This window comes from Globicephala melas, chromosome 6 (assembly GCF_963455315.2).
Source record: "Globicephala melas chromosome 6, mGloMel1.2, whole genome shotgun sequence".
NCBI lineage: Eukaryota > Metazoa > Chordata > Mammalia > Artiodactyla > Delphinidae > Globicephala > Globicephala melas.
Genome location: NC_083319.1, coordinates 10,860,024 through 10,887,416, shown reverse-complemented (window position 1 = coordinate 10,887,416; position 27,393 = coordinate 10,860,024). Strand labels below are relative to the sequence as shown.

Here is a 27,393-nt window from a genome sequence, read left to right as displayed (position 1 = left end):
AAAACCAACAAGAGAGAAGGTTGGTAGCAATAATCCCATCTTCCCTAAAGGAGTCTCCACTTTTCCACTACCAGGGTCCTCCATGAATCCCTCCCTGAAGGCCACAGCCTAGAACATTCCCCAAGCTAACCTCTGCTCCTATAAACATGCACAAATCAGTTCTCCTCGGCAGGGGCCCCGCACAGGGGCAATCACCCTCACTGCCCCTCTGGCCTGTAGTGGGCCTACCAGAGACATGGCCTTTCTGCCCAGCCTTCCGAAAGCTGTCAAAACCGTAACTTCCACGTCCTGAGGGCCTGTGACGTGCCCAGCATTTGATACAAATGACCTCATTATCATATTCTTGAAGGTATGATTATCATAGGGTCTTTTCAGAGGCAACTCAGACAGATCTGTTAAGGACCGAACAAAGACCTAGAGCTAGTTACCTAGATCTGGGGCCTGACTCTTGAGTCTGTCCTCAAAGGAAGGCTTTTCCCACCCTTGCTGCTGAGAGCTCAACTGTATGTGGTCTCTGGGGCCTGCGGCCGGTGGTGGCCCACCTCACAGAATTAGAGCCCAGTAGTACCTGGTTCTGGACTTTTCCCCAGGTGATGTTTATCACATTAACTATCGAAATTTTAAAAGGCCATCCTATGGGGTGAGGGTTTCTTTCTAACATCTTTCTCCCATCTTCCTAGAGACATCAGGGGAATCAAGCAGCTGACGACACTCCTGAGACCTGTGTCCACCCTCTGCCCTGGACAGACCAGGAGGTAGGTTGGTCCTGCCTGGGACTGAGGTGGAGGCATCACAGGGGGCCTACCTGTTGCTGGAACTCTTCCCTTTGCTTCCGCACCTCCTCCAGGGCTTGAGCCATTGCCACACTCACAATTTCTCTTTGGCTCCATTCTTCCTACAATCCGGAAAACGGGTACGAGATTTGAGTCCAGAACCTCAGTTCACCTTTATTTAGCTGCACACTTCATGTGACGCCCACAGAGGGAGGGCCGTCTTGCAGGGCCAGACGAAAGTGTTTCCTGCTTCCCAAGGTTCCCAGGCTACTCTTTCGCTGCACTGCCTTCTGTTTGCCTCTGAGAACTGTTCCTGTGGACAACCCACCAACCTCTGGGAACGGGCACACCGTGGAAGGTCAGTCGTCCCATGAACACACCAGCTAGTACTCAGGCCAAAGGCTAGCGGACCTAGACTCAAAAGAGGTGGTCTAATGAAATCAACACAGAACAAGAAGACTCAGGCTGACGTGAATGGAGTAGCAGACTGGAGCAATCTGGTTACAGAAATGATAATAAGCAATTACTGAATTTTAATACAGGAAATGTCACAAATTCATCAAAATCATCCATATTACAGGAGAGAAAACTGAGGCTCTGAGAGGTTAAATAATTGCCTGAGGTCCTAGAGCTAGTAAGTGGCATGGCCACGTTTTAAGCCAGAGTCTGAGCTGAGCCAAGCCTTTGGCTGCTACACTCTACCACCAGTCTTTTCTACCACAAGCAGGGCTGCCCCGCTGCGTCCCCCCGCCAGAGCACAGGGACTCCCTCCTGACAATCACATCAGTCCTCTTCCCTGAGGCTGACGCCGGGCTCGCTGATCAACCCCTAGATGAATAATATGACTTCTCAGGTGCCTGCACACTGGTCAGGGATGTCTGCTGTTTATGTCTACCCAGAATCACCCCTTTTGGTGGGGGGGGTAAGAGCCTCATCACTGCTATTCCCCACTCCCACCCCAAAATTCTACATGGTTCTGGTAGGGATACCAATAATGATGTCCCCATTTTGTGGCTACAAGAATAAGCATGTGGGCTTCCTTGGTGGCGCAGTGGTTGAGAGTCCGCCTGCCGATGCAGGGGACACGGGTTCGTGCCCCGGTCCAGGAAGATCCCACATGCCGCAGAGCGGCTGGGCCCGTGAGCTATGGCCACTGAGCCTGCGCGTCCAGAGCCTGTGCTCCACAACAGAAGAGGCCACAACAGTGAGAGGCCCGCATACCGGACAAAAACAAAACAAACAAACAAAACAACAAGAATAAGCATGTGATTCGGGCCTGGCCAATCACAGTAAATCATCCCCTTGGCCAACTTGATTTGTCCAAAGGATGGCTCTGTCACCCAAGATGAACCAATCAAATCCCTTTTTATATCAGAATCTTTTTTTATATGGTGAAGCTGAGAGGGAGATGCCCTCTTTTCCCTGGGGTTGCTAAGTTGGAATGATACCAGCTTGGAGCTGCTGAGGTGATGTCCTCCCAACCTCTAGGACACAGTCTACATCATCGAGAAAAGCAAGGATGAGTTGGGTGACTGACAGGGCAAGAGACAGCATGACGCAGGCAGAGAAGAGATCTGAGGCCCCAGGTTCCAGTTGGACAAGTCTTTCTGGTTCAGTGGACTATTCAACTCCTCCTACGATATCTCCTTTTCCACTTGCACCAGTCCAGGTGGGTTAATGGATGGAGACGTCAGCCTCATGGCCAGTGCCATTCTGGTTCCTACTGGGGAGCTGTCAGAATTGACATTCCGTGAGTCCACCTCTAGCAGACAAGGAAAATTGGTGCAGGAACTCAAGAGGCTGACAGTGAGACCTCGAACTACCCCAGACAATCCCCTTCATCGGGAGAAGCTCTGTTGGTACAGGAGAAGGAGCAAGAGATCTCAGGCTGAGTGGAGCTATGAAACCCTGGCCCTGCAAGCCCAGGTGGGCCGGGTGACAGGAATGTCATGCCTCCACAGGAGCCTTTTCTGGGGAAGTTTAGAAGAGACGCTATGACTGCTGATGATGTCTTAAGAGGACAGCAGGCAGGCTGTGAGTGAGAAGGCAGGAAGCATGCCAGGAACTGTACTTGGTACTTTTCATCCATGGTCATGCTTGATTCCCAGGGTAAACCTCTTGAGGTCAAGGGTTATCATCTTCAGTTTGAAAAAAGGACACTGGATTCCCTCAAGCATCAGCTAGTGAGGGGCCAGGGTGACACCCAGAACTGAGTCTACGTGGCTGTGGAGTCTCAGCTACTGCCACAGAGCCACACACGATCCAGGATTTGAGACTGATCGGCATACCTCAGGTTCACTGCAGAAGCCAGCAGGCTACCCGTGAGCACAGCCCTCTGCACCTGGGAATGATTTCCCCAGAGGGCTGTTTTGAAAAACATGGATCCAAACAAACAAACAAACAAAAAGTGTGCATCTAAAAATAGTGCTTCAAAATACCAGAAGACTGACAGAACTAAAGAGAGACAGAGACAAATCCATGATTACAGCTGAAGATCTAGCACCCCTCTCAGTAAGCGATGGAATATACCAAAAAAGAAAAAAAACAAAAAACAGAAGACCTACAGAAGATTTGAACAATACTATTAATGAACTTGACTAATTAGCATTTATAGAACGCTCTCCCTACTAGCAGAATATATATTCTTTTCAAGTGCACTGAAATATTTACCAAGATACACTATAGGTTGGGTCATAAAACAAGTCTAAATAAATATCAAAGAACTGAAATCATTTAGAATATTATGAGACTATAATGGTATTAAACTAGAAATCCAAGATATCGAGAAAACTCGCTCAAACGTTTGAAAATTAACCACACTTCTAAACAGCCTGTGTGTGCTGGTTTTTAAGTTATTGCCTCAGCCCACACCCACCCTTTCATATTCTGCTCTGTGATGCTGTGCCTGGGAATCTGCAAACCCTATTTCTCCAGGTCGGGCTCCATATTCATATACATACTAATCTCTGCCAGAAGGGGGCGCTCCAGGGAGACTGGAAGGAGGAGGAGGGAGAAAGACTTGCTCCTTTCCGTCAGCTTCCAGTTTCTGTGAGCAATGCTGCTTGGCCCTGGCAGCTGCAATTTCTTCCCAAAGCAGCAGCTGCATCCACCCTGCAGTCTTCCCGACACTTGCGGCTGAATTCTTTTACTGCCCTATCCCCCAACAAACACACCAGGACCAACTGTACAGAGCCCCCTCCTCACAGGTCTGAGTTTCAAATCTGTGGGGCTCCTCTTCTTAATTCCTAAATAATTCCAACATCTTCACTTTGTTCCCTTAGTCCTAGGGTTGGAAGCTGTGTCCTGCAGTTGCTACTATCTTTTAACTGTTTCAGTGCTGGATTAAAAATTTTACATTAGAACACAAATTCTCAAATAACTGGGGTAGTTCCTCCCTCCTGACTGGACCGTGAATCACATGCTGTGGGGCAGATTTTCTGTTTCTTCTTGTGCACATACTTGCAATAATCACTGCCCTCCATTCTTCCCTCTACATCTTCCGTACTTCCATCTAGAATTTTCCTTCACCTGAAAGATGCTGTTTAGTACTTACTTTAATGCAAGTCTGTCGGTGCCTAATTCTTTGCGTTTTCTTGGCTTTCTTTAGTGCTCCTACAGTGCTGTGGCTGCATTGTAAAATTTATCCTGTTTGGATTTGTAAGGATTCTTATACCTGTACCTGTGACTTGAGAGCTTTCATCACTTTGAAAAATTCTCAGCCATTATCTCTTTAATGATTGCTTCTGTCTCATTTTTTTCATTTCCTCTGGGCTTCTACTGACACATGATAAAACATCTCACAGTACCCTGTCTGTCTTTTAGCTTCTCTTTTCTACATTTTATTCTGACCTTTCTTCCATTTCACTACTTCTCTCTTTAGTTCTAATCTGCTGTTAAGCTCATTCACTGTTTTTAAAACAACTTTACTGAAGCATAATTGGTAAATAATAAACTGCACATATTTAAAGTATGCAACTGGTGAATTATGCTGAAACCATCACCAAAATAAAAATAGTGAAAATATCCATTACCCCAAAAAAGTTTCCTCATGCCCTTTTGTAATCTGCATTTTTACTTTCAGCTACTGCATTTTTCAGTTTTGGAATTCTAATTTGATTCCTTTTCTTTTTTAAAAAATTTTATTTATTTTTGGCTGCACGGGGTCTTCACTGCTGCATGCAGGCTTTCTCTAGTTGTGGCGAGCGGGGGCTATATTTTGTTGCAGTGTGCGGGCTTCTCATTGTGGTGGCTTCTCTTGTTGCAGAGCATGGGCTCTAGGCGTGCAGGATTCAGCAGCTGTGGCATGTGGGCTCAGCAGTTGTGGCACATGGGCTTCAGTAGTTGTGGCTTGTGGGCTCTAGAGCGCAGGCTCAGTAGTTGTGGTGCACGGGCTTAGTTGCTCCTCGGCATGTGGGATCTTCCCAGATCAGGGATCGAACCCGTGTCCCCTGCCTTGGCAGGTGGATTCTTAACCACTGTGCCACCAGGGAAACCCTAATTAGATTCCTTTTCAAAACTACTGTCTTCTATTATAATTTCCAAATCTCTGCTGAAATGTTCAATTTTGTCTTTTATATCCTTAAACGGAGTACGCACAGTAATATCTGAGCTTCCTAAAAGGTCTTCCTGCTTCTGTACTTGCCTCCTTTACAGAACATTTTCCACATACAGCCAGAGTAATCCTTTTACTACAAAACTTCTCACGTCACTCCTCTACTTAAAACCTCCAACTGCTTCCCCAATGACCTTCTATCATCCACGGCTCTCCCCCAGCCCACAGAGTGGCAGCTACAGTGGCCTTTGTGCTGTTCTCTGAACAAACCAAGCTTTTTTCTGCATAAGCGTGTTTCTCTTTGCTATTTATTCTGTCTGGAATATTCCTTCCCCAAAAAATCGCACTGCTGTCCCCTTCTCGTTATTCAGACCTTTTGCTCAAATCTCACTGACACCCTCCCTCGCCTCCATATATATCTTTTTTCTTAATTTTTAAATTTATTTTTTTATATAGCAGGTTCTTATTAGTCATCAATTTTATACACATCAGTGTATACATGTCAATCCCAATCGCCCAATGCATCACAGCACCCCGCCCCCCATGGCTTTCCTCCCTTGGTGTCCATACGCTTGTTCTCTACGTCTGTGTCTCTATTTCTGCCCTGCAAACTGGTTCATCTGTACCATTTTTCTAGGTTCCACACATATGCGTTAATATACGATATTTGTTTTTCTCTTTCTGACTTACTTCACTCTGTATGACAGTCTCTAGATCCATCCACATCTCAACAAATGACCCAGTTTCGTTCCTTTTTATGGCTGAGTAATATTCCATTGTATGTATGTACCACAGCTTCTTTATCCATTCGTCGGTCAATGGGCATTTAGGTTGCTTCCATGACCTGGCTATTGTAAAGAGTGCTGCAATGAACATTGGGGTGCATGTGTCTTTTTGAATTGTGGTTTTCTCTAGGTATATGCCCAGTAGTGGGACTGCTGGATCATATGGTAATTCTATTTTTAGTTTTTTAAGGAATGTCCATACTGGTCTCCATAGTGGCTGTATCAATTTACATTCCCACCAACAGTGCAAGAGGGTTCCCTTTTCTCCACACCCTCTCCAGCATTTGTTGTTTGTAGATTTTCTGATGAAGCCCATTCTAACTGGTGTGAGGTGATACCTCACTGTAGTTTTGATTTGCATTTTTCTAATAATTAGTGATGTTGAGCAGCTTTTCATGTGCTTCTTGGCCAGCTGTATGTCTTCTTCGGAGAAATGTCTATTTAGGTCTTCTGCCCACTTTTGGATTGGGTTGTTTTTTTAAAATTGAGCTGCAATTAATCTTGGAGATTAATGCTTTGTCCGTTCATTCATTTGCAAATATTTTCTCCCATTCTGAGGGCTGTCTTTTCGTCTTGTTTATGGTTTCCTTTGCTGTCAAAAACTTTTTAAGTTTCATTAGGTCCCATTTGTTTATTTTTGTTTCCGTTACTCTAGGAGGTGGATCAAAAAAGATCTTGCTGTGATTTATGTCAAAGAGTGTTCTTCCTATGTTTTCCTCTAAGAGTTTTATAGTGTCCGGTCTTACATTTAGGTCTCTAATCCACTTTGAGTTTATTTTTGCGTATGGTGTTAGGGAGTGTTCTAATTTCATTCTTTTACATGTAGCTGTCCAGTTTTCCCAGCACCACTTGTAGAAGAGACTGTCTTTTCTCCATTGTATATCTTTGCCTCCTTTGTCATAGATTAGTTGACCATAGGTGGATGGGTTTACCGCTGGGCTTTCTATCTTGTTCATTGACCTATGTTTCTGTTTTTGTGCCAGTACCATATTGTCTTGATTACTGTAGCTTTGTAGTATAGTCTGAAGTCAGGGAGTCTGATTCCTCCAGCTCCATTTTTTTCCCACAACACTGCTTTGGCTATTCAGGATCTTTTGGGTTTCCATACAAATTTTAAGATTTTTTTTGTCTAGTTCCGTAAAAAATGCCATTGGTAATTTGATAGGGATTGCATTGAATCTGTAGATTGCTTTGGATAGTATAGTCATTTTTACAATATTGATTCTTCCAATCCAAGAACATGGTATATCTCTCCATCTGTTGGTATCATCTTTAATTTTTTTCATCAGTGTCCTATAGTTTTCTGCATACAGGTCTTTTGTCTCCCTAGGAAGGTTTATTCCTAGGTATTTTATTCTTTTTGTTTCAATGGTAAACGGGAGTGTTTCCTTAATTTCTCTTTCAGAATTTTCATCATTAGTGTATAGGAATGCAAGAGATTTCTGTGCATTAATTTTGTATCCTGCAACTTTACCAAATTCATTGATTAGCTCTCGTAGTTTTCTGGTGGCATCTTTAGGATTCTACATGTACAGTATCATGTCATCTGCAAACAGTGACAGTTTTACTTCTTCTTTTCCAATTTGTATTCCTTTTATTTCTTTTTCTCCTCTGATTGCCGTGGCTAGGACTTCCAAAACTATGTTGAATAATAGTGGTGAGAGTGGACATCCTTGTCTTGTTCCTGATCTTAGAGGAAATGCTTTCAGTTTTTCACCATTGAGAATGATGTTTGCTGTGGGTTTGTCGTATATGGCCTTTATCATGTTGAGGTAGGTTCCCTCTATGCCCACTTTCTGGGAGAGTTTTTATCATAGATGGGTGTTGAATTTTGTCAAAAGCTTTTTCTGCATCTATTTAGATGATCATATGGTTTTCATTCTTCAATTTGTTAATATGGTGTATCACACTGATTGATTTGCGTATATCCTTGCACCCCTGGGATAAATCCCACTTGATCATGGTGTATGATCCTTTTAATGTGTTGTTGGATTCTGTTTGCTAGTATTTTGTTGAGGATTTTTGCATTTGTATTCATCAGTGATATTGGTCTGTAATTTTCTTATTTTGTAGTATCTTTGTCTGGTTTTGGTATCAGGGTGATGGTGGCCTCATAGAATGAGTTTGGGAGTGCTCCTTCCTCTGCAATTTTTTGGAAGAGTTTCAGAAGGATGGGTGTTAGCTCTTCTCTAAATGTTTGATACAATTCACCTGTGAAGCCATTTGGTCCTGGACTTTTGTTTGTTGGAAGATTTTTAATCACAGTTTCAATTTCATTACTTGTGATTGGTCTGTTCATATTTTCTGCTTCTTCCTGGTTCAGTCTTGGAAGGTTCTACCTTTCTAAGAATTTGTCCATTTCTTCCAGGTTGTCCATTTTATTGGCATAGAGTTGCTGGTGGTAGTCTCTTAGGATGCTTCGTATTTCTGCGGTGTCTGTTGTAACGTCTCCTTTTTCATTTCTAATTTTATTGATTTGAGTCCTCTCCCTCTTTTTCTTGATGAGTCTTGCTAATGGTTTATCAATTTTGTTTATCTTCTCAAAGAACCAGCTTTTAGTTTTATTGATCTTTGCTATTGTTTTCTCTGTTTCTATTTATTTCTGCTCTGATCTTGATTTCTTTCCTTCTGCTAACTTTGGGTTTTGTTTGTTCTTCTTTCTCTAGTTCCTTTAGGTGTAAGGTTAGATTGTTTATTTCAGATTTTTCTTGTTTCTTGAGGTAGGCTTGTATAGCTATAAACTTCCCTCTTAGAACTGCTTTTGCTGCATCCCATAGGTTTTGGATTGTCATGTTTTCATGGTCATTTATCTCTAGGTATTTTTTGATTTCCTCTTTGATTTATTCAGTGATCTCTTGGTTATTTAGTAACATATTGTTTAGCCTCCATGTGTTTGTGTTTTTTATGTTTTTTCCCCTGTAATTCATTTCTAACCTCATAGCGTTGTGGTCAAAAAAGATGCTTGATATGATTTCAATTTTCTTAAATTTACTGAGGCTTGATTTGTGACCCAAGATGTTATCTATCCTGGAGAATGTTCCGTGCGCACTTGAGAAGAAAGTGTAATCTGCTGTTTTAGGATGGAATGTCCTATAAATATCAATTATATCTATCTGGGCTATTGTGTCATTTAAAGCTTCTGTTTCCTTATTTATTTTCATTTTGGATGATCTGTCCATACGGTGTAAGTGAGGTGTTAAAGTCCCCCACTATTATTGTGTTACTGTCAATTTCCTTTTATAGCTGTTAGCAGTTGCCTTATGTATTGAGGTGCCCCTATGTTGGGTGCATATATATTTATAATTGTTATATCTTCTTGGATTGATCCCTTGATCATTATGTAGTGTCCTTCCTTGTCTCTTGTAACATTCTTTAAAGTCTATTTTATCTGATGAGTATTGCTACTCCAGCTTTCTTTTGATTTCCATTTGCATGCAATATCTTTTTCCATCCCCTCACTTTCAGTCTGTATGTGTCCCTAGGTCTCAAATGGGTCTCTTGTAGACAGAATATAGATGGGTTTTGCTTTTGTATCCATCCAGCAAGCCTGTGTCTTGTGGTTGGAGCATTTAATCCATTCATGTTTCAGGTAATTATTGATATGTATGTTCCTATGACCATTTTCTTAATTGTTTTGGGTTTGTTTTTGTAGGTCCTATTCTTCTCTTGTGTTTCAACTTAGAGAAGTTCCTTTAGCATTTGTTGTAGAGCTAGTTTGGTGGTGCTGAATTCTCTGAGCTTTTGCTTGTCTGTAAAGCTTCTGATTTCTCCATTGAATCTGAATGAGATCCTTGCCAGATAATCTTCGTTGTAGGTTCTTCCCTTTCATCACTTTAAGTATATCATGCCACTCCCTTCTGGCTTGTAGAGTTTCTGCTGAGAAATCAGCTGTTAACCTTATGGGAGTTCCCTTGTAGGTTATTTGTCATTTTTCGCTTGCTGCTTTTAATAATTTTTGTCTTTAATTTTTGCCAATTTGATGACTATGTGTCTTAGCGTGTTTCTCCTTGGGTTTATCCTGTATGGGACTCACTGCACTTCCTGGACTTGGGTGGCTATTTCCTTTCCCACGTTAAGGAAGTTTTTGACTATAATCTCTTCAAATATTTTCTCTGGCCCTTTCTCTCTCTCTTCTCCTGGGACCCCTATAATGTGAATGTGTTTGCGTTTAATGTTGTCCCAGAGGTCTCTTAGGCTGTCTTCATTTCTTTTCATTCTTGGTTCTTTATTCTGTTCCATAGCAGTGAATTCCACCATTCTGTCTTCCAGGTCACTTATCCATTCTTCTGCCTCAGTTATTCTGCTATTGATTCCTTCTAGTGTAGTTTTCATTTCAGTTATTGTATTGCTCATCTCTGTTTGTTTGTTCTTTAATTCTTCTAGGTCTTTGTTAAACATTTCTTGCATCTTCTCCATCTTTGCCTTCATTCCTTTTCTGAGGTCCTGCATCATCTTCACTATCATTATTCTGAATTCTTTTTCTGGAAGGTTGCCTATCTCCACTTCATTTAGTTGTTTTTCTGGGGTTTTATCTTGTTCCTTCATCTGGTACATAGCCCTCTGCCTTTTCATCTTGTCTATCGTTCTGTCAATGTGGTTTTTTTCCCACAGGTTGCAGGATTGTAGTTCTTCTTGCGTCTGCTGTCTGCCCTCTGGTGGATGAGGCTATCTAAGCGGCTTGTGCAGGTTTCCTGATGGGAGGGACTGGCGGTGGGTAAAGCTGACTGTTGCTCTGGTGGGCAGAGCTCAGTAAAACTTTAATCCGCTTGACTGCTGATGGATGGGGCTGGGTTCCCTCCCTGTTGGTTGTTTGGCCTGAGGCAATCCAACACTGGAGCCTACCCGGCTCTTTGGTGGGGCTAATGGCGGACTCTGGGAGGGCTCACGCCACAGAGTACTTCCCAGAACTTCTGCTGTGTCCTTGTCCCCACGGTGAGCCACAGCCGCCCCCCGCCTCTGCAGGAGACCCTCCAACACTAGCAGGTAGGTCTGGTTCAGTCTCCCCGGGGTCACTGCTCCTTCCCCTGGGTGCTGACGTGCACACTACTTTGTGTGTGCCCTTCAAGAGTGGAGTCTCTGTTTCCCCCAGTCCTGTCGAAGTCCTGCAATCAAATCCCACTAGGCTTCAAAGTCTGATTCTCTAGGAATTCCTCCTCTTGTTGCCAGACCCCCAGGTTGGGCAGCCTGATGTGGGGCTCAGAACCTTCACTCCAGTGGGTGGACATCTGTGGAATAAGTATTCTCCAGTCTGTGAGTCACCCACCCAGCAGTTATGGGATTAGATTTTGCTGTGATTGTGCCCGTCCTACCGTCTCATTGTGGATTCTCCTTCGTCTTTGGATGTGGGGTATCTTTTTTGGTGAGTTCCAGTGTCTTCCTGTCGATGACTGTCCAGCAGCTACTTGTCATTCTGGTGTTCTCACAAGAGGGAGTGAGAGCATGTCCTTCTACTCTGCCATCCTGGTTCCCGTATTCACCTCCATATTTAAAAGAGCCCTTTCCTCCCTCCTCTCTGTCCTTTACTCTGCTTTATTGTCTTCATAGCATTTATAACCATTTATCAAGTGTTTACTGTCTCGATGAATGGATAAAGAAGATGTGGTACATATACAATGGAATATTACTCGGCCATAAAAAGGAACGAAATCGGATCATTTGTAGAGACGTGGATGGATCTAGAGACTGTGATACAGAGTGAGGTAAGTCAGAAAGAGAAAAAAATTATCGTATGTTAACGCATATATGTGGAACCTAGAAAAATGGTACAGATGAACCAGTTTGCAGGGCAGAAATAGAGACACAGATGTAGAAAACAAACATATGGACACCAAGGGGGGAAAGTGGCGGGGTGGTGGTGTGATGAATTGGGAGATTGGGATTGACGTGTATACACTGATGTGTATAAAATTGATGACTAATAAGAACCTGCTGTATAAAAAATAAATAAAATTAAATTAAAAAAAAAAGTGTTTACTGTCTCTAGTTACAAGCTCCACAGGTTAGGGGAGGGGGAATGATTTTGTCTGTTTTGCTCACTGCCACATCCCAGCACCTACAATGGGGCCCACAAGTACTCAGATGTTTGTTGAAGGGAATGCATGAAGAAATATTTGACTCTAAAGTCCATGCTTTCCATGACATGGCACTACTGCACTAGCACCTACGAGGTGCTACGAGGACAGAGAGGAAGGGCTGGGTCTCCGTGGTGGAGTGGAAAGTCAGAGCAGCACCACCTCTAACTATGGAATCTGGACAAATTACTTACACTCAGAACCTCGACGACATTAACTGCAAAATAAGCACAACTCTCCCTATGTCCTTGATCACTGAGAGGACTTAACGAGGTGACAATTTGTTGCAAATGCTTAGCAGAACTCTGAACAAATGCTAGTTCCATTCCTTCTCTACTCTACGTATAGAACGTTCACCTGGCCACTCCAAATACACACATGAAAGACATGATACTTTTGTGAAACTGATTCAATTAGATAAATACCTTCAGCTTCTTTAGTTCAAGTTGGTGATGTTGTAGAGAATGTTCACATTCATTCTTACTTTCTTTAAGGCCTGCATTTTCTTGCTCCAGCTCTCTCTGCAAATTGAGAAAAGTATGTATAAAAGAAAAGGTCTTTACCATATTTCCCCTGAGCACAGTCCTATCTCTTTGACATGGAACCTTTAAAAATGCCCCCCTTCCTTTTGTTGCCACTGCAGGGGTGGGAGATGAGAATGGGGATTGGGGTGAGGAAGGGAGAGTCACCTGACACACTCCTCACAAGAAGAACTAAGGCACTTGATTCTGAAGCCTATGGAACAAGGAGGGGGACCAGGGAAGGGAGAAGCCATTAAGGATGAACAGTATACATTTTAGAAAGGCAGTGGGAAGCCGCTGATGGGACTGGTCAGGAAGCACCAGGAAGTCCATGTGCAGCCCAAGGAAAAAGAAAACCCATTTGTTCAGGGTTTTTATAAAAAGCAGCCTTTTAACATCCAGTCTCATGAGCAGGTGTTTTGGTGAAAGATAAAAACTGCTCCAAAAAGTGGTTGCCTACTTCAGAGGAGGGCTAGTCTTCTTCCCATCAAACAACTTGGCAGCCGAGCCACACGTGAACGTGGTGCTCCCGTGCCCGGCCCCTCTCCTTTCCTCACTCACCACCTTCCGCTCCGCGGCCGCATGGTCGTCTGCCCGAGCTCTCTCCAGGGCAGAGAGCTGGGCCTCCAGTGTGTGGATCTGCTCTGTGCACTGCTGCTCCAGAGCGAGGACCTGCTGCTGTGCACAGCTGCTCTCCTTGTTTGCGGAGGCCTGAGGGGTAGCAGAGGACAGTTATTCGTAGTGACAATGGGGGCTTTATTCTGTCCCTCAGTGACCCAAAGATGAGTGTCCAACAGAAACAACTCTCTTTCCTGACCTCCAGCCTGGCTGCCGCTGAGGTCCCCTGGCCTGCCTAGGAGCTGGAATCTGGGATTGGTCTTGGTGCTGGGGGGACAGCTCTGGGCACCAGCCAGTCCTAAGACACAGCCCTCCTTCACTCCACTCATTGCTGCCCTCTATGGATGAGGCTTTTCCCTGGGGAGGCACATAACACAGTGATGAAGAACAAGGGCTTTGACCTAGGAAGGATGTGGGTTCAGCCATTTACTAGGTGGGAGACCTTGGGCTAGTGATCTGGTCGCCTTTCTGAGCCTGCTTCCTCTGGAGAATAAGGATAACAGTACAGGCTCTTAGGTCTGCTGCAAGGACTAAATTAAAATACATGCAGAGTACTTAGCAGACACGGCAAACAGGCAACAAATGCCGTTTTTATTTCTCGAGTTTCAAGCTCAACACCTGACCTGGCGCTGTGACTACCGGCCAAGCCCTTGCCATCTTCTCCCCAGAGCCTGGAGCTGTTCTCCACAGCCCCGGCTGCAAGGTGAGGTTTGAAAGCCAGTGGAGACACCACCTCTAACAGTCCCAGAACTAGGCAGGGCTGTCTAGCCCGTCACTATCTCTCTGGGTAACTCAGACCCTCTAGCAGGTCCTGACTCCCTCTACCTGCACTGCCTATCTGCCCACAACTGTATCTAAGGTCAGGTCCAGATACCATTCCAGAATTTGGGAGTGAGTCTGGGGACCTACAAAGGAATAAAGGGAAAAAGCATCAAGGGCCTAGAACACAGCAGTCACAATACCCACTTACAAGCTCCTGAATCTGAGCTTCCTGAGCTGCCACAACGTCACTGCTCTGTTTTAGCTTCTCCTCAGATGCCTGCAGGCTCTGCTCTAGTTCTTTCACCTGAGGGGGGAAAGAGAAGCATCCTTTCATTCAAAAGAAGTAGCAACAAAGTGGCTTTTAAAATCAAATCTATTTAAATCATAAAACAGGTTCATTAAAGAAAAATTTTTACTTACAAAAAAAGAAAGATGCTCATAAGTCTACCATTATAAAACACTATCATTCTAATATAGTTTCTTACAGGCTATTTTTATGACTTTTCTTTCTTTCTTTTATTACAACTTCATATACAGTTCTAGTAAAACTTTGTATTTTTCCTCCTTGCTCAAATTTCCTTCTATGTTTCCACGCAGTCTTCAGACCTTAGATTATTTCCTTAAAGGATGTTTCATAATTTCCTGAACCGCTGCCTACTGTTTTCCATTTTGCACATAAAATAATGCAGCAGTTGACATCTTCATGCAAAAAGTGTTGATCTGGTTTGAATCTCTTGATTAGGACAGATTCCCAGAAGTGGAATTACTGCTCATGATACAAACTTGGGTTTCCCTCATGCCACAAATAATGATCCAGTCTGACTCTGTACTTGGCACTGCACTAGGACACGAGGCCAGCACAGTGGACAGGATGACACACTGCCTAGCACTGAGCTAGACATGGTTCTTCAATATGGCCTTTTCATCTGACTCAAGCTAACTTTGCCAATTTCTCTTTTAAAGTCCTCTTGTTTGCTGAATAAGGTTTGCCCTGGGGGAACTTTATTATTAAAACACAAGCTCATGGAAGGTTGCAGCTTTGTCAAGGAAAGGTAGGTACCAAATGAGAAAAAGAGTATTTTTAGGTCTCATGGTTTCTCATGTATGTTCACATGTAAGTTTTAACTGAAACAACCCCATGAGAACAGTGTGAGTACTTCCACAGAGAAGAATAGTAATGTTACTTGCTCATGATCACAAATTTTATTAGTGGTAGGGCCACGACTGAAACCTAGCTTTTATTTATTTATTTTTTTTAATAGGTCTTTATTGGAGTATACTTGCTTCACAATACTGGGTTAGTTTCTGTTGTACACCAAAGTGAATCAGCCATATGTATCCATATGTCCCCATATCCCCTCTCTCTTGAGACTCCCTCCCACCCTCCCTATCCCACCCCTCTAGGTTACCACAAAGCACCAAGCTGATCTCCCTGTGCTATGCTGCTGCTTCCCACTAGCTACCTGCTTTATATTCAGTAGTGTATATTTGTCGATGCTACTCTCACTTTGCCCCATCTTCCTCCTCCCACCCCATGTCCTCAAGTCCATTCTCTATGTCTACATCTTTATTCCTGCCCTGCAACTAGGTTCATCAGTACCTTTTTTTTTTTTTTGATTCCATATATATGCGTTAGCATATGGCATTTGTTTTTCTCTTTCTGACTTACTTCACTCTGTATGACAGACTCTAGGTCCATCCACCTCACTACAAATAACTCAATTTCTTTTCTTTTTATGGCTAATATTCCATTGTATATATGTGCCACATCTTCTTTATCCATTCATCTGTCGATGGACATTTAGGTTAGTTCCATGTCCTGGCTATTGTAAATAGTGCTGCAATGAACATTGTGGTACAAGTCTCTTTTTGAATTACAGTTTTCTCAGGGTATATGCCTAGTATTGGGATTGCTGGGTCATATGGTAATTCTATTTTTAGTTTTTTAAGGAACCTCCATACTGTTCTCCATGGTGGCTGTATCAATTTACATTCCCCCCAACAGTGCAGGAGGGTTCCCTTTTCTCCACACCCTCTCCAGCATTTACTGTTTCTAGATTTTTTGATAATGGCCACTCTGACCGGCATGAGGTGATACCTCATTGTAGTTTTGATTTGCATTTCTCTAATAATTAGTGATGTTGAGCATCTTTTCATGTGCCTCTTGGCCATCTGTATGTCTTCCTTGGTGAAATGTCTACTTAGGTCTTCCGCCCATTTTTTAATTGGATTGTTTGTTTTTTTGATATTGAGCTCCATGAGCTGTTTGTACATTTTGGAGATTAATCTTTTGTCTGTTGTTTCATTTGTAAATATTTTCTCCCATTCTGAGGGCTGTCTTTTTGTCTTGTTTATGGTGAAACCTAGCTTTTTGAACTGCTGGGTTCAGTAAATATCTATGCAAGTCCCAGTTTGCAGGCAGAACTCAAGAAAGATTCAGATCCTCAAAAGGTTATGCACAGAGTTATTATATGACCCAGCAACTCTACTCCTAGGAATATACCCAAGAGAAATGAAAGTATAAGCCCACACAAAAACCTTGTTCATACATTAATGTTCGCTGTAGCATTATTCACAACAACCACAAGGTGGAAACAACCCAAATGTCCCTGGACAAATGAATGGATAAACAAAATGTGATATATGTACAATGGAATAAAAGTCTTAGAAAGGCTTATTCAGCCTTAAAAGGGAGTGAAATTCTGAAACATGCTATAATGTGAATGAACCTTGAAGACATTATGCTCAGTGAAATAAGCCAGACACAAAAAGACAAATACCATATGATTCCACTAATAAGAGGTACCTAGGATCATCAAATTCATAAAAACAGAAAGTAGAATGGTGGTTGCCAGGGGCTGGGGAGAGGACAGAATGGGGAGTTATTGTTTTAATTGGCACAGTTTCTGTTTGAGAAGATGAAAAAGTTCTAGAAATGGATGGTGGTAATGGTTGTATAACAACGTGAATGTACTTTATGCCAGTGTACACCTAGAAATGGTTGAAATGGTAAATTTTATGTTATGTGTATTTTACCACAATAAAAGAACGGATATTCAGAAACAGAACTGAATTATAATAAAACAAAGCTGTATTTAGAGAAAATATAGCTTTATATATATTTATCAAGAAACAAGAAAGATTAAAAAAATAAGCTAAGCATTTGCTATGGTCTGAATGTTTACATCCCTCCAAAATTCATATATTGAAATCCTAATGTCTGACATGATGGTGTTAGGATGTGAGGTGTCTGGGAGGTACTTAGGTTATGAGGGTGGAGCTATCATGAATGGGATCAGTGTTCTTATAAGCGGCCCCACAGAGATCCCTTGCCACTTCTACCACTTCACACTCATTAAACTGGCAAGAAGGCTGAGAAATGCCAATGCTAGAAAAGACAGAGATGCAGCGATAGGAACTCTCATGCATGCTGGGCGAGTAGAGCCAGGTGCAGGCCTTCTGGGAACATTCCTGTCCTACTGAGTCACATTGAGTCATATGCACTTGCTATCCTTCTTAAGGCAAAAGGGACAAGGATGTTCACCGCAGTGTAATTTGTGGTGACAGAACGAAGGCAATCTGGATATCTAGCATCTAGTAGACAACTATAAAGTACAGTAGGTAAGAACAACGAAGTGGACACAGAAGATGGAGCAGTTGAAAGTAACAAAGAAGACATATGTACAGCTGTATCATTTACTTCAATCAACACACAGACACACAAAACAATGTCACCAGTTTTAAGGTTATCCAACAATAAAAGGGTCTCTATTAACCACATTAGAGTGGTTTCCTATGGGAAGGAGGGGAATGGGGATAAAGGGAATAAACAGAGAAGAGAACAACTTTCTGTGGAACAATGATGGTAATGTGGCAAGAATGAAGAAAACGACTACCTCAGTTCTCTACAAGTAAGATCCGAAAGAGAGTCCCTTTGGAAGAAAACCTCTGACCCAAGGGGATTCTCAGCCACAACCACATCATCCAACCAGGGCACCACCCAGATACAGGAACCACTGGGAGTGAGGTCAGTACCCGAGTCTCCAGGCTGTCAGTGGCATTGGCCTGGCTGCTTCTGGCTGCCAAGAGCTGCTGTCTGGTATCCTCCAAATTCTGCTCAGCAAGTGTTTTCTGTAAGTTGAAAGAAGAGTAAAAGAAAATAGTCATTTCTCCATTGAATAAATATTTACTGACATCTACACCATACTACGATTTGTGCGAGGCACGAGGGACACAAGTACGCACCAAAAAACCCAAAACAGTTAACAGAGATAAAATTCACACATCATAAAGTATACATATAAAGTATACATAAAGTATAAATTTGACAGTTTTTTGACCTTGAGGCTGGGGCAAAAACTAACCAAAAAAGTATATAATAGAGTGTAATGGTGTCCACAAAGGAGCAGCACAGAGCAGGAGATCCTCACTGCCTCAGGAAACTAGGAGGCTTCATTCTTCACAGGTGGCCAGGGCCCAAGGGAGCACCCAGGCAGAGGGATGACACTAGAGGTATGAGACAGCTGGGGGTGTCTGGGGAGCTACAGCTTGCCAAAAGTCAAGGTGATGGTGGGTTCAGGTCATGAAACAAGACTAGAAAGTTAGGCAAAGGGCCAGATTATGAGAAAAGCTTTTTATGCTACAGAAGGAAGTTTGAACTTAATTCTGTAGCAAATATTTTTCAAAGTGGAGTCATCCAAACACTTGCATTAGACTCATCTGGGTGGGTGGAGGAGTTTTTAAGTTTGAGGCTTTATTCCAGGTCTACTAAAATCAGAATTTCTGAGAGTAGGGCAAGACATACATATATATATATATATATATTTCTTTTTCTCCCCCAAATTTTTGGCTTGCAAGATCTCAGTTTCCTGACCAGGGATTGAACCTGGGCCACTGCAGTAAAAGTGCCGATTCCTAACCACTGGACTGCCAGGGAATTCCCTAGAAATGTATACTTCAAACAAACTCACCAAGTAACTCCTATGCACACTAAACTTTATAACAATGATGGTAGCACAGTAATGATTATACTATTAATAGTTGAAATATATTGAGACCCCATGATGTGCTAATTCTAATCATTTCCCAATAACAATTCTATGTGTTTGATACAATTTTAACCCTATTTTACAGAGGGGGAAGAAAACACAAAAAGATTAAGTTACTTGCTCTAAGTCAAAAATTAGTAAGTAGAAGAGGTAAAGTGCAAACCTAGGGAGACTGGTTCTAGAAATCAATCTATACCTTAGAAACCACGTTATACTCACTATAGACTGTAGGGTAACTGTGGAAGCTCTTTATGGGACTGATATAGTCAGAAATGTTGTTTGGAAAGATGAGTTTAGTGGTGACGTGGAAGACTGTGTCAGAGGGTGCAGGAGAGGGTGTAGGCTAGTCTGGAGACTTCTAACACAGACTAGGCCAGAGTGGCTGGAAACCTGAAGTACAGCAGTGGCAGTGGAGATGGACACATTTAGTTGAAACTGACTGAAGACAGAAAGTGAGGGGCTAATCTAGGCCCAAGGCTTGGGTTTTGTCACCTTTGTCATGTAGGAGAGAGCAGAATGTGGGCAGACAACAAGCAAGTTCACCTACACCACTGGGCTAGAGGCCAGTTGGCTCAACTGCCTCCTTCGGCTAAGGAGAGTCCCTTGCTGCCCAAAGCAATTCTCGCTCACGCCAAAGGCAGATGGTAACTACTTTCCTTGGCCAATGTAAAGTACAATGGGTAGGGAAGGAAAGCAGGGCAGTAAGACAACAACCCAAATGGCATAAATCACTAGGTGGGGTTTATCGGTGATCAGGATGCCACTCCTTCACACGCATCTCTGAACAAAGTGCTCCCTTTCCTTCAGGAAAACGTCACACACAGGCAACATGATGCTGATTTTACCATAAGCAGAACAATCAAAAGTTGGAGGGAGTGATCTTTTCACCAAGCTCTTTGAAGACTCTCTGGCTCTGAAACTCTAGGATTTTATGAAATCTCCAGTGTTACCACGGCCCTCCCAACACTGGCCAGCCCAAAGGGAGCTAGTTACCTCTTTTAGAAGTTCCTGCACATGTTCTTCTCCTGATAAGTTCTGCTCCAGTCTCTTCTCCAAGGATGCAACCTTCTCCTGCAAATGTGTGATGAGTTTTTCTTTCTCTTGAGTTTCAGCAGTGGCCTGCAGGTGAAAGCAGAGATTACATTACACTGTCTCTCTCCCTCCCTTCCTGTATCCTCTAGAATCACCATGTTTCTCTGAAATTCTGTTTCCAACTGCATCCTAGAAGAACATACAGCCAGGAGATCTTCCCTGAAAATGGAACAGAGAATATATGAGATCAGAACCCAACACTACTCAGGTATCCGTTTCAGGCCTACTGCAGCAAGCAGCAAACACTCCCAAATTTAAGCACCTGGCAATCCGGGAAGGAAGAATGCTATTACGTCTGTGGAATCTAGCCAGGACCCTGCGAAGATGTTCCTCCTCTCTAAAATATCCCGTGTTGTCATGATCTACTAGCTAAAGAATGCTCCCCCTCCCACTCTCATCAAGCATAGGTTTAATCCTATTAATCCAGAGGCCAACAGGACCTACAACTTTACACCAGATGCCAAGAACCAGCAGAGGTAATTCCACTGAAGAAGCTCCCAGCCAGCCCTACAATGACCTACAGAACAATACGCCTGGAAACGTGGGGCTGGATGAAGCAGTCATGATGCCACTGTAGCTGCCTTAAGGCTGAAGACAGAACTGAAACAAACAATGATATTCACCCTGGCTCACAGGACAGGGAGCACCTCTGAATCACAGCAGCACCTTACACCATGGCCCCAGATCACCAGCTGCCCACTTATTTATTTCAGTCTACCTCTTTAGCAGTGATGGTAGTGGTGGCAGTGGTGGGTTGGGACTACATTTGTTCCTTTCACAACTGTCAATCTCCAAATGCTGCTCAACATCAAAGCTGAGGATCCAGAATCCTTTGAATATACAATTTCTTAGCTCACAGTGGTCCTTACATCCACTGAACATGCCCATTCTCCACTCCAAAATAAGGTCGCATGGCATCAACATTTCATTGTGAAGACTTGAACCTCCTCACAATACTGTGCTTCCTCAAATTCCCTCACCTTATGATCTGCTGCTCCATCTCAAGCCACAGACTTTCATGTTTAGCTTGCAACCCAGCCAGTTTTCTCCTCAGAATAAGATGTAGCTACTTGGGCCTAGGATTTTGGGAAGAAGCACTTGCCATTCTGAATTCTCACAGGGGTGACAACATATATAGTGGAGGAGAAGTTTGAAGAATGGATTCAAGATCACATAATTTGGGCTTCCCTGGTGGCGCAATGGTTAAGAATCTGCCTGCCAATGCAGGGGACATGGATTCGAGCCCTGGTCCAGGAAGATCCCACATGCCATGGAGCAACTGAGCCTGTGCACCACAACTACTGAGCCTGCGCTCTAGAGCCTACGAGCCACAACTACTGAGCCCGTGTGCCACAACTACTGAAGCCCGTGCACCTAGAGCCCATGCTCTGCAACAAGAGAAGCCACTGCAATGAGAAGCCCGCAAACTGCAACCAAGAGTAGACCCTGCTCGCCACAACTAGAGAAAGCCTGCGCGCAGCAATGAAGACCCAACACAACCAAATAAATAAATAAATAAACCTTTCTGGAAAAAATTATAGAACCTTATTGAGAGTCATTTTTAAAGTAACAGTGAATATCTAGAGAGACAGACACTGTGTTCTTGGATAAGAAAACTCACATGATAAAGTAATCAATGTTCTGCAAATGCATCTTCAGAGTCAACGCAATTCCAATCAATATCCCACCAGGTGTGTGTTTGTTTGTTTGTTTATTTAAGGCTGTGCACAGGCTTTCTCTAGTTGTGGCGAGTGGGGGCTACTCCTCATTGCGGTGTGCAGGCTTCTCATTGCAGTGGATTCTCTTGTTGCGGAGCACGGGCTCCAGGCACGCGGGCTTCAGTAGGTGTGGCTCACAGGCTCTAGAGCGCAGGTTCAGTAGTTGTGGTGCACAGGCTTAGTTAGTTGCTCCATGGCATGTGGGATCTTCCCGGACCAGGGCTTGAACCCATGTCCCCTTCATCTTTTCCAATTTTTCCTGGAGACATCCGCAGCCTGGACAATATCAACAGACACTCTCTTCCCTCTGGCATCTGGTTTGGTTCAAGGTTGCATTTGGGCAGGTGACAGTGCTGGAGGCTGGGAAGTCCACAATCAAGGTGCCAGCATGGTCACCTCTGGTGAAGGCTCATTTCCTAGTTCATAGCTGGCACTTCTTTCTGTGTCCTCACCTGACCGAGAGGCTAATGGTCTTTCTGGAGCCTCTCCACCAGGTTTTTTAAGGTGCCTGACAAGTTGTTCTGTGGAAGAGCAATAGGCCAACGATATCCAAAATACTCCTGAAAAAGAACTAGGTACGGAGACTTGTCTTGTGAGACACCAGGACTTATCCTAATACTGTAGCTAGTAAGGCAATGCTTAGTATTGTGCAAATACCACAGGTGCATACACCCCGAAGTCCAGGAGTGGTTCCATGTACAAATGGAAAACTGAATCATGATAAAGCTGGCATTGCAGATCAGTGAGAAGACAGATTTTTCTATAAATGGTACTAAAACAATTAAAATAAAAATAAGACACAGATCCCTTTCTCACACCAAAATCACATTTCAGGTATGTTAAAGACTTGAAAATAAAGTCAAGACTCTAAAATTTTCAGATAATAATATAGGAGAATAATGTTATGATTCCAAGTGAGGAAAGGTTTTTTTAAAGAGACAAAGTATAAATTTAAAGGAAAATAATAAATTCAACTATACTAAAATGAAGAGCATATGTTCAACAGAAGCAACCATAAAGAGTGTGAAGGCAAAGCCCAAACTGGGAGAACACATTTGCAGCCCACATAACTGACCGAGGGGCATGGCAGCCAGGATACATATAAAGAACTCTGACGATTAGTGAGAAAAAGACAGAAAATGTAATAGAAAATGGGCCAAAGATTTGAACCAGCACTTCACAGAAGAGCACGAATGACTGATAAACATATGAAAATATGCTGAACTTCATTAATAATCTGGGAAAAGCAAATTAAAATCATGGTGAGAGGGAACTCCCTGGTGGTCCAGTGGTTAGGACTCTGCGCTTTCACTGCCGAGGACCCAGGTTCAATCCCTGTTCGGGGAACTAAAATCCTGCAAGCCATGCAGCGTGGCCAGATTGGCAAAAATTAAAAGTCTGACAATATATCACCTGTCAAGGAAGCAGAGGAACCCAAATTCTTATACACTGCTGGTGAATGTTTGTAAATTACTACAACTACTATGGAAAAACTGGGCATTACCTAGTAAAGTTGAAAAGTACAAATCTTTTGACCCTAACTTTTCACATCTCAAATATACCCTACAGTTAACTCATTCACAGGCAGACAAAAGTTCACAGCAGCCTTGTTTGTAAAAGCAAAAACCAGAAACACCTTAATGCCCACTGTCAATAGAATGGATAAATGAATTTTAGTAACTTCATACTACACAGTTGAGAAAAGATTAAATTATAGCAGCATGTGTCCATATGAATGTGTCTCAGAATACAACCTTGAGCACAGAAAGGTAGCATTAGAAGAATACCTACAGCACTTCATTTATATAATGTTAACAAGCATGATAAATGAAAGAAGCCACTGTTTAGGGATAAAATTGTAAAGCAAAGCTAGGAAGTGGAGTAATTTCTAGATAAGCTTACTTAAGAAGGTAAAAAGAATGTGATGGAAGAGTAAAGGGCACACCAGGAATCTCAAAGGTAAACACACTGTTCTCTTTCTTAACCTGTGGGGTAGTAGCTACATGGCAGTTCATTAGCTTGTTACACTATTTACCTTACTTATGTTTCATAAATATTATTTCATATCTACTCAATATTAACAAGGACAACAAAGAAAAGGACTCTAAACTCATCATCTTTATGAGAAAACTGACCTTCCTTTAGTGCTATCTTAGCCTGATGACTGACAGCATCAGCCACTCAGGTGATTAAGCCAGAAACCCAGAAATCACCCCAAACACCTCCTTTCCTCTTGCTCCTCTCCTGTATTTACCACATTACCAAGTGGGTCCGTCTCCTCACGATTTCTTAAATTTGTCTCCTCCCCCGTCATTTCCACCCCGACTCTTGTCAAAGTCACCGTCTAATGCCTGCACAACTGCAATAGCTTCCTAACTGGAAACCCTTTCAATGTTTCCTCTAACAGCCAGAGTAATCCTCTCCCTCACTCTGTGTTACCCTTCCAGGCTTCTTCCACTTCCTTGAAGGCGCTACTCCCTTTACTGCCTCAGTTTCTGGGTTTATTGTTCATACTATTTCCTATTTAAAATTCTCTGCCATCATTCCTACCCTCACAAGCTTCAGTAGTTCATCTCAGTTCAAGTGTTACTTCCTCAAGGAAAGTGTTCTATGACTCCAACGCTAGATCTGATTTGATGCCCTCTTACAGGATCTCACAGCATCCTGTGGTTTTCCTTCACAGCAACACATCATAGTTTGTAATTATATATCTATGTGATTATTGATTAATGTCTCACTTCCCCTCTAGACTAAATTCCACAAGGGCAAGGGTGATATCTGTTTTGCTCACCCTAGTATTTCTAACACCCAGCACAGAGCACAGAGCTTGACACATAATAAAACTCAAATTATATTTTTAGAATGAATGAGGGAACTCAGTGGGACCAGAGTCTGGAAAATTACCTTTTCCAATTATGAAATGGATGGATGGTTCTAATATCAAACGGTCCCGTGAATCCCAAAGTTTTGTGTCTGTTATTCTCTCCAACCCCCCCGCCCCCCGCAAAATGTATTCTATACCCTTCTGTCTTCTCTGCTTCCTGCTGTCCTACCCATCCTTGAAATTCCAGTTCCTCCAGGAACAGTTCCTTGACTCCTGCACTGGAAATGCACTCTCCCTATGGCATATCCTTTGCATTTGAAAAATCCGTTTCACTTATTTGGGACTTACTGAGTTGTGAACTTTTTTCTTGTCAAACAGGAGGTTTGAGTTCTATCATGAAACAGTAGGCCTCTGAGACAAAACACTATAGGTGTCTAGATCTATTTACTGGGTGCTCCTTGTTGTGAGTCAACAAAGCCCCGTGGAACAAGCATGAGCTTTGGAGTAAGACTTGGGTTAGAATTCAGCTCTGTCACTTACCGTGTAACTTTGAACAAGGTATATGACCTCTCTCGGCTTCTATTTAGGTATCTGTAAGTATGCTAATAGCTAGAAGGGGTATATAGACTTCTCTTTTACACAAATCTTACTGTACTGTAATAATACTGTAAGTCTCTGGTGCACTTGAGATTAGTGGTTCTCAGGGGATGAGGGTAGGGTTTTTGGTACCACCTGTTAGGGGGTGTTTTGTCTATATGAGGATAAGGGCTGGCTTGTCAATGCCTGAAGGATGCTGCTGGCATTCAGAACACAGGGGCCAGGAAAACTAAATGTCCTGCAATGCATGGGACAATCATACAGTACATATTGTTCTGCTCAAAATGGTAAGGAACACACCACTGAGAAACACTACAGTCAATAATGATATTATTATTGTTCACCCTTATATTCTCAGAATTTAGCACGGGCCTAGAGTAGAAGGGCAAAAAATGTAGGTTAGCCAAACAAAAAAAACGAACAGTAATGATATCATTTATGTGCGTTTGAACAAATCGGATTAGAGCCACGTATGTCAAAGGTACAAGCCTAGCCACGTCAACCACCGCTGTTGTGTCTTCTTGTGCTCAAGGTCCATGACATAGTAGTTTACAAGTCTGAGCAGATCAAATGGTGTGCTTTGACAGTTCCTGTCAGGACAATACTGACCTCTTCTGTTAAGCAACCCTTGCTCAACTACATGGCCCCTTCCATCTGGATGCAGCCTGGCTACACCAGGAACTAGGGCAACGTGGACTGCATGAGAAACAGAACTTTCACCAGCCACCCTGAGGCGAAAATTTCTGACAGATATAGTTTTTACCCCATTCATGAATCCTAGCAACTTGTGTCCACTCCTAGTCCTCTACTTACCTTTTGCAAATCAATGGAAAGTTGCTGAACGAAGGCTTGGAGTTCCTGTTCCTTCTGCTCCAGGGCTGTGATCTTATTTTCTGCACCTGTTTTTGAAGCTGTCACATGATCTCTTTATTGAAAGAAAGCAGACAATGAACAAATTTGGATATCCCACCTAAGACACATTCTTCCACAGGAAAAACACAGATGGTTCTTTACATGTCAGGGCTGCAAACATTAGCCTTGTGAAGATTATCAGTGGAAAAGACTCCTTCACTCTCTCTGAAGCAGGAGGCCCAAGAGAAAAATTCCACTCAGGTTTAGGCAAGAAATCTTTATCTACCTTTGGCCATCCAATAGCTTAGCAACTCTAAAACATACTAAATTGCTCGGCAGGGTTGGAGTGTCTGAGCCTAGGCAGGTGACGGGGAATGAGGGTTTGGAGGAGGTAGGGGGGTCCTAAAGCCCTAGGCAGGTAAGGATAAGTCCAGAAGACCTTGCCAGAATTAAGATCAGGAAGTGCTACAGTGAGCAATGGGGAAAGACAGGTTGGCTGTAACCAGAGCTACACTAACACCGCTACCCATGTGCCCCACAGACCAAGCAAGAACCTCTGCTCTTCCAGCGTTGAGTAGTTTCTCTGAAGCTCTTCTATCTTCTGGCTTAAGTCTGCTGACAGCTGGTTGGAGATCATCAACTCCTCCTGGGTGCGACTAAGTTCTCTGGTACGTGCTTCCAATTCTTGCTCCATTTTCCCCAAACTTTCTTCTTTTTTTAAAAGCTGATACAAAGATAGAAAGTTTCACTGGACCACTACTAAGAAATACACTTGTAAAAAAATCTGGACAAGGACTTCCCTGATGGTCCAGTGGTTAAGAATCTGCCTTCCAATGCAGGGGAGGCGGTTCAATCCCTGGTCAGGGAAGATCCCACAGGCCATGGGGAAACTAAGCCCACATGCCCCAACTACTGAGCCTGCGCATCTCAACTAGAGAGCCCGCGTGCTGCAAACTACAGAGCCCACGTGCCCTGGAGCCCACGTGCCACAACTAGAGAGAAGCCCGCATGTTGCAGTGAAGAGCCAGCGTGATTTGGAGCCCGCACACCACAACTAGAGAGAAGCCCACATGTCACAATGAAGATCCCACGTGCCGCAACTAAGACCCAACGCAGCCAAAAATAATAAAAATAAAATAAATAAATTAAAAATAAAATCTGGGACTTCCCTGGTGGTGCA

At 43.1% G+C, this 27,393-nt stretch overlaps 1 protein-coding gene across 6 annotated transcripts in view; it reads right to left on the bottom strand.

The window, feature by feature from the left end:
• GOLGA1 (golgin A1) overlaps nt 1-27,393 on the bottom strand; it is a 50,237-nt gene that overhangs the window by 8,096 nt on the left and 14,748 nt on the right. For all 6 annotated transcript variants that reach the window (XM_030858691.2, XM_060300443.1, XM_060300442.1 and 3 more), the window contains 8 exons: nt 26,768-26,937; nt 26,175-26,286; nt 20,124-20,249; nt 18,118-18,213; nt 14,291-14,386; nt 13,264-13,413; nt 12,607-12,702; nt 806-895 (listed from right to left, as the gene is read on the bottom strand). In XM_030858691.2, coding sequence (XP_030714551.1) covers nt 806-895; nt 12,607-12,702; nt 13,264-13,413; nt 14,291-14,386; nt 18,118-18,213; nt 20,124-20,249; nt 26,175-26,286; nt 26,768-26,937 — 936 coding nt within the window. The remainder of the gene's footprint in view (nt 1-805; nt 896-12,606; nt 12,703-13,263; nt 13,414-14,290; nt 14,387-18,117; nt 18,214-20,123; nt 20,250-26,174; nt 26,287-26,767; nt 26,938-27,393) is intronic.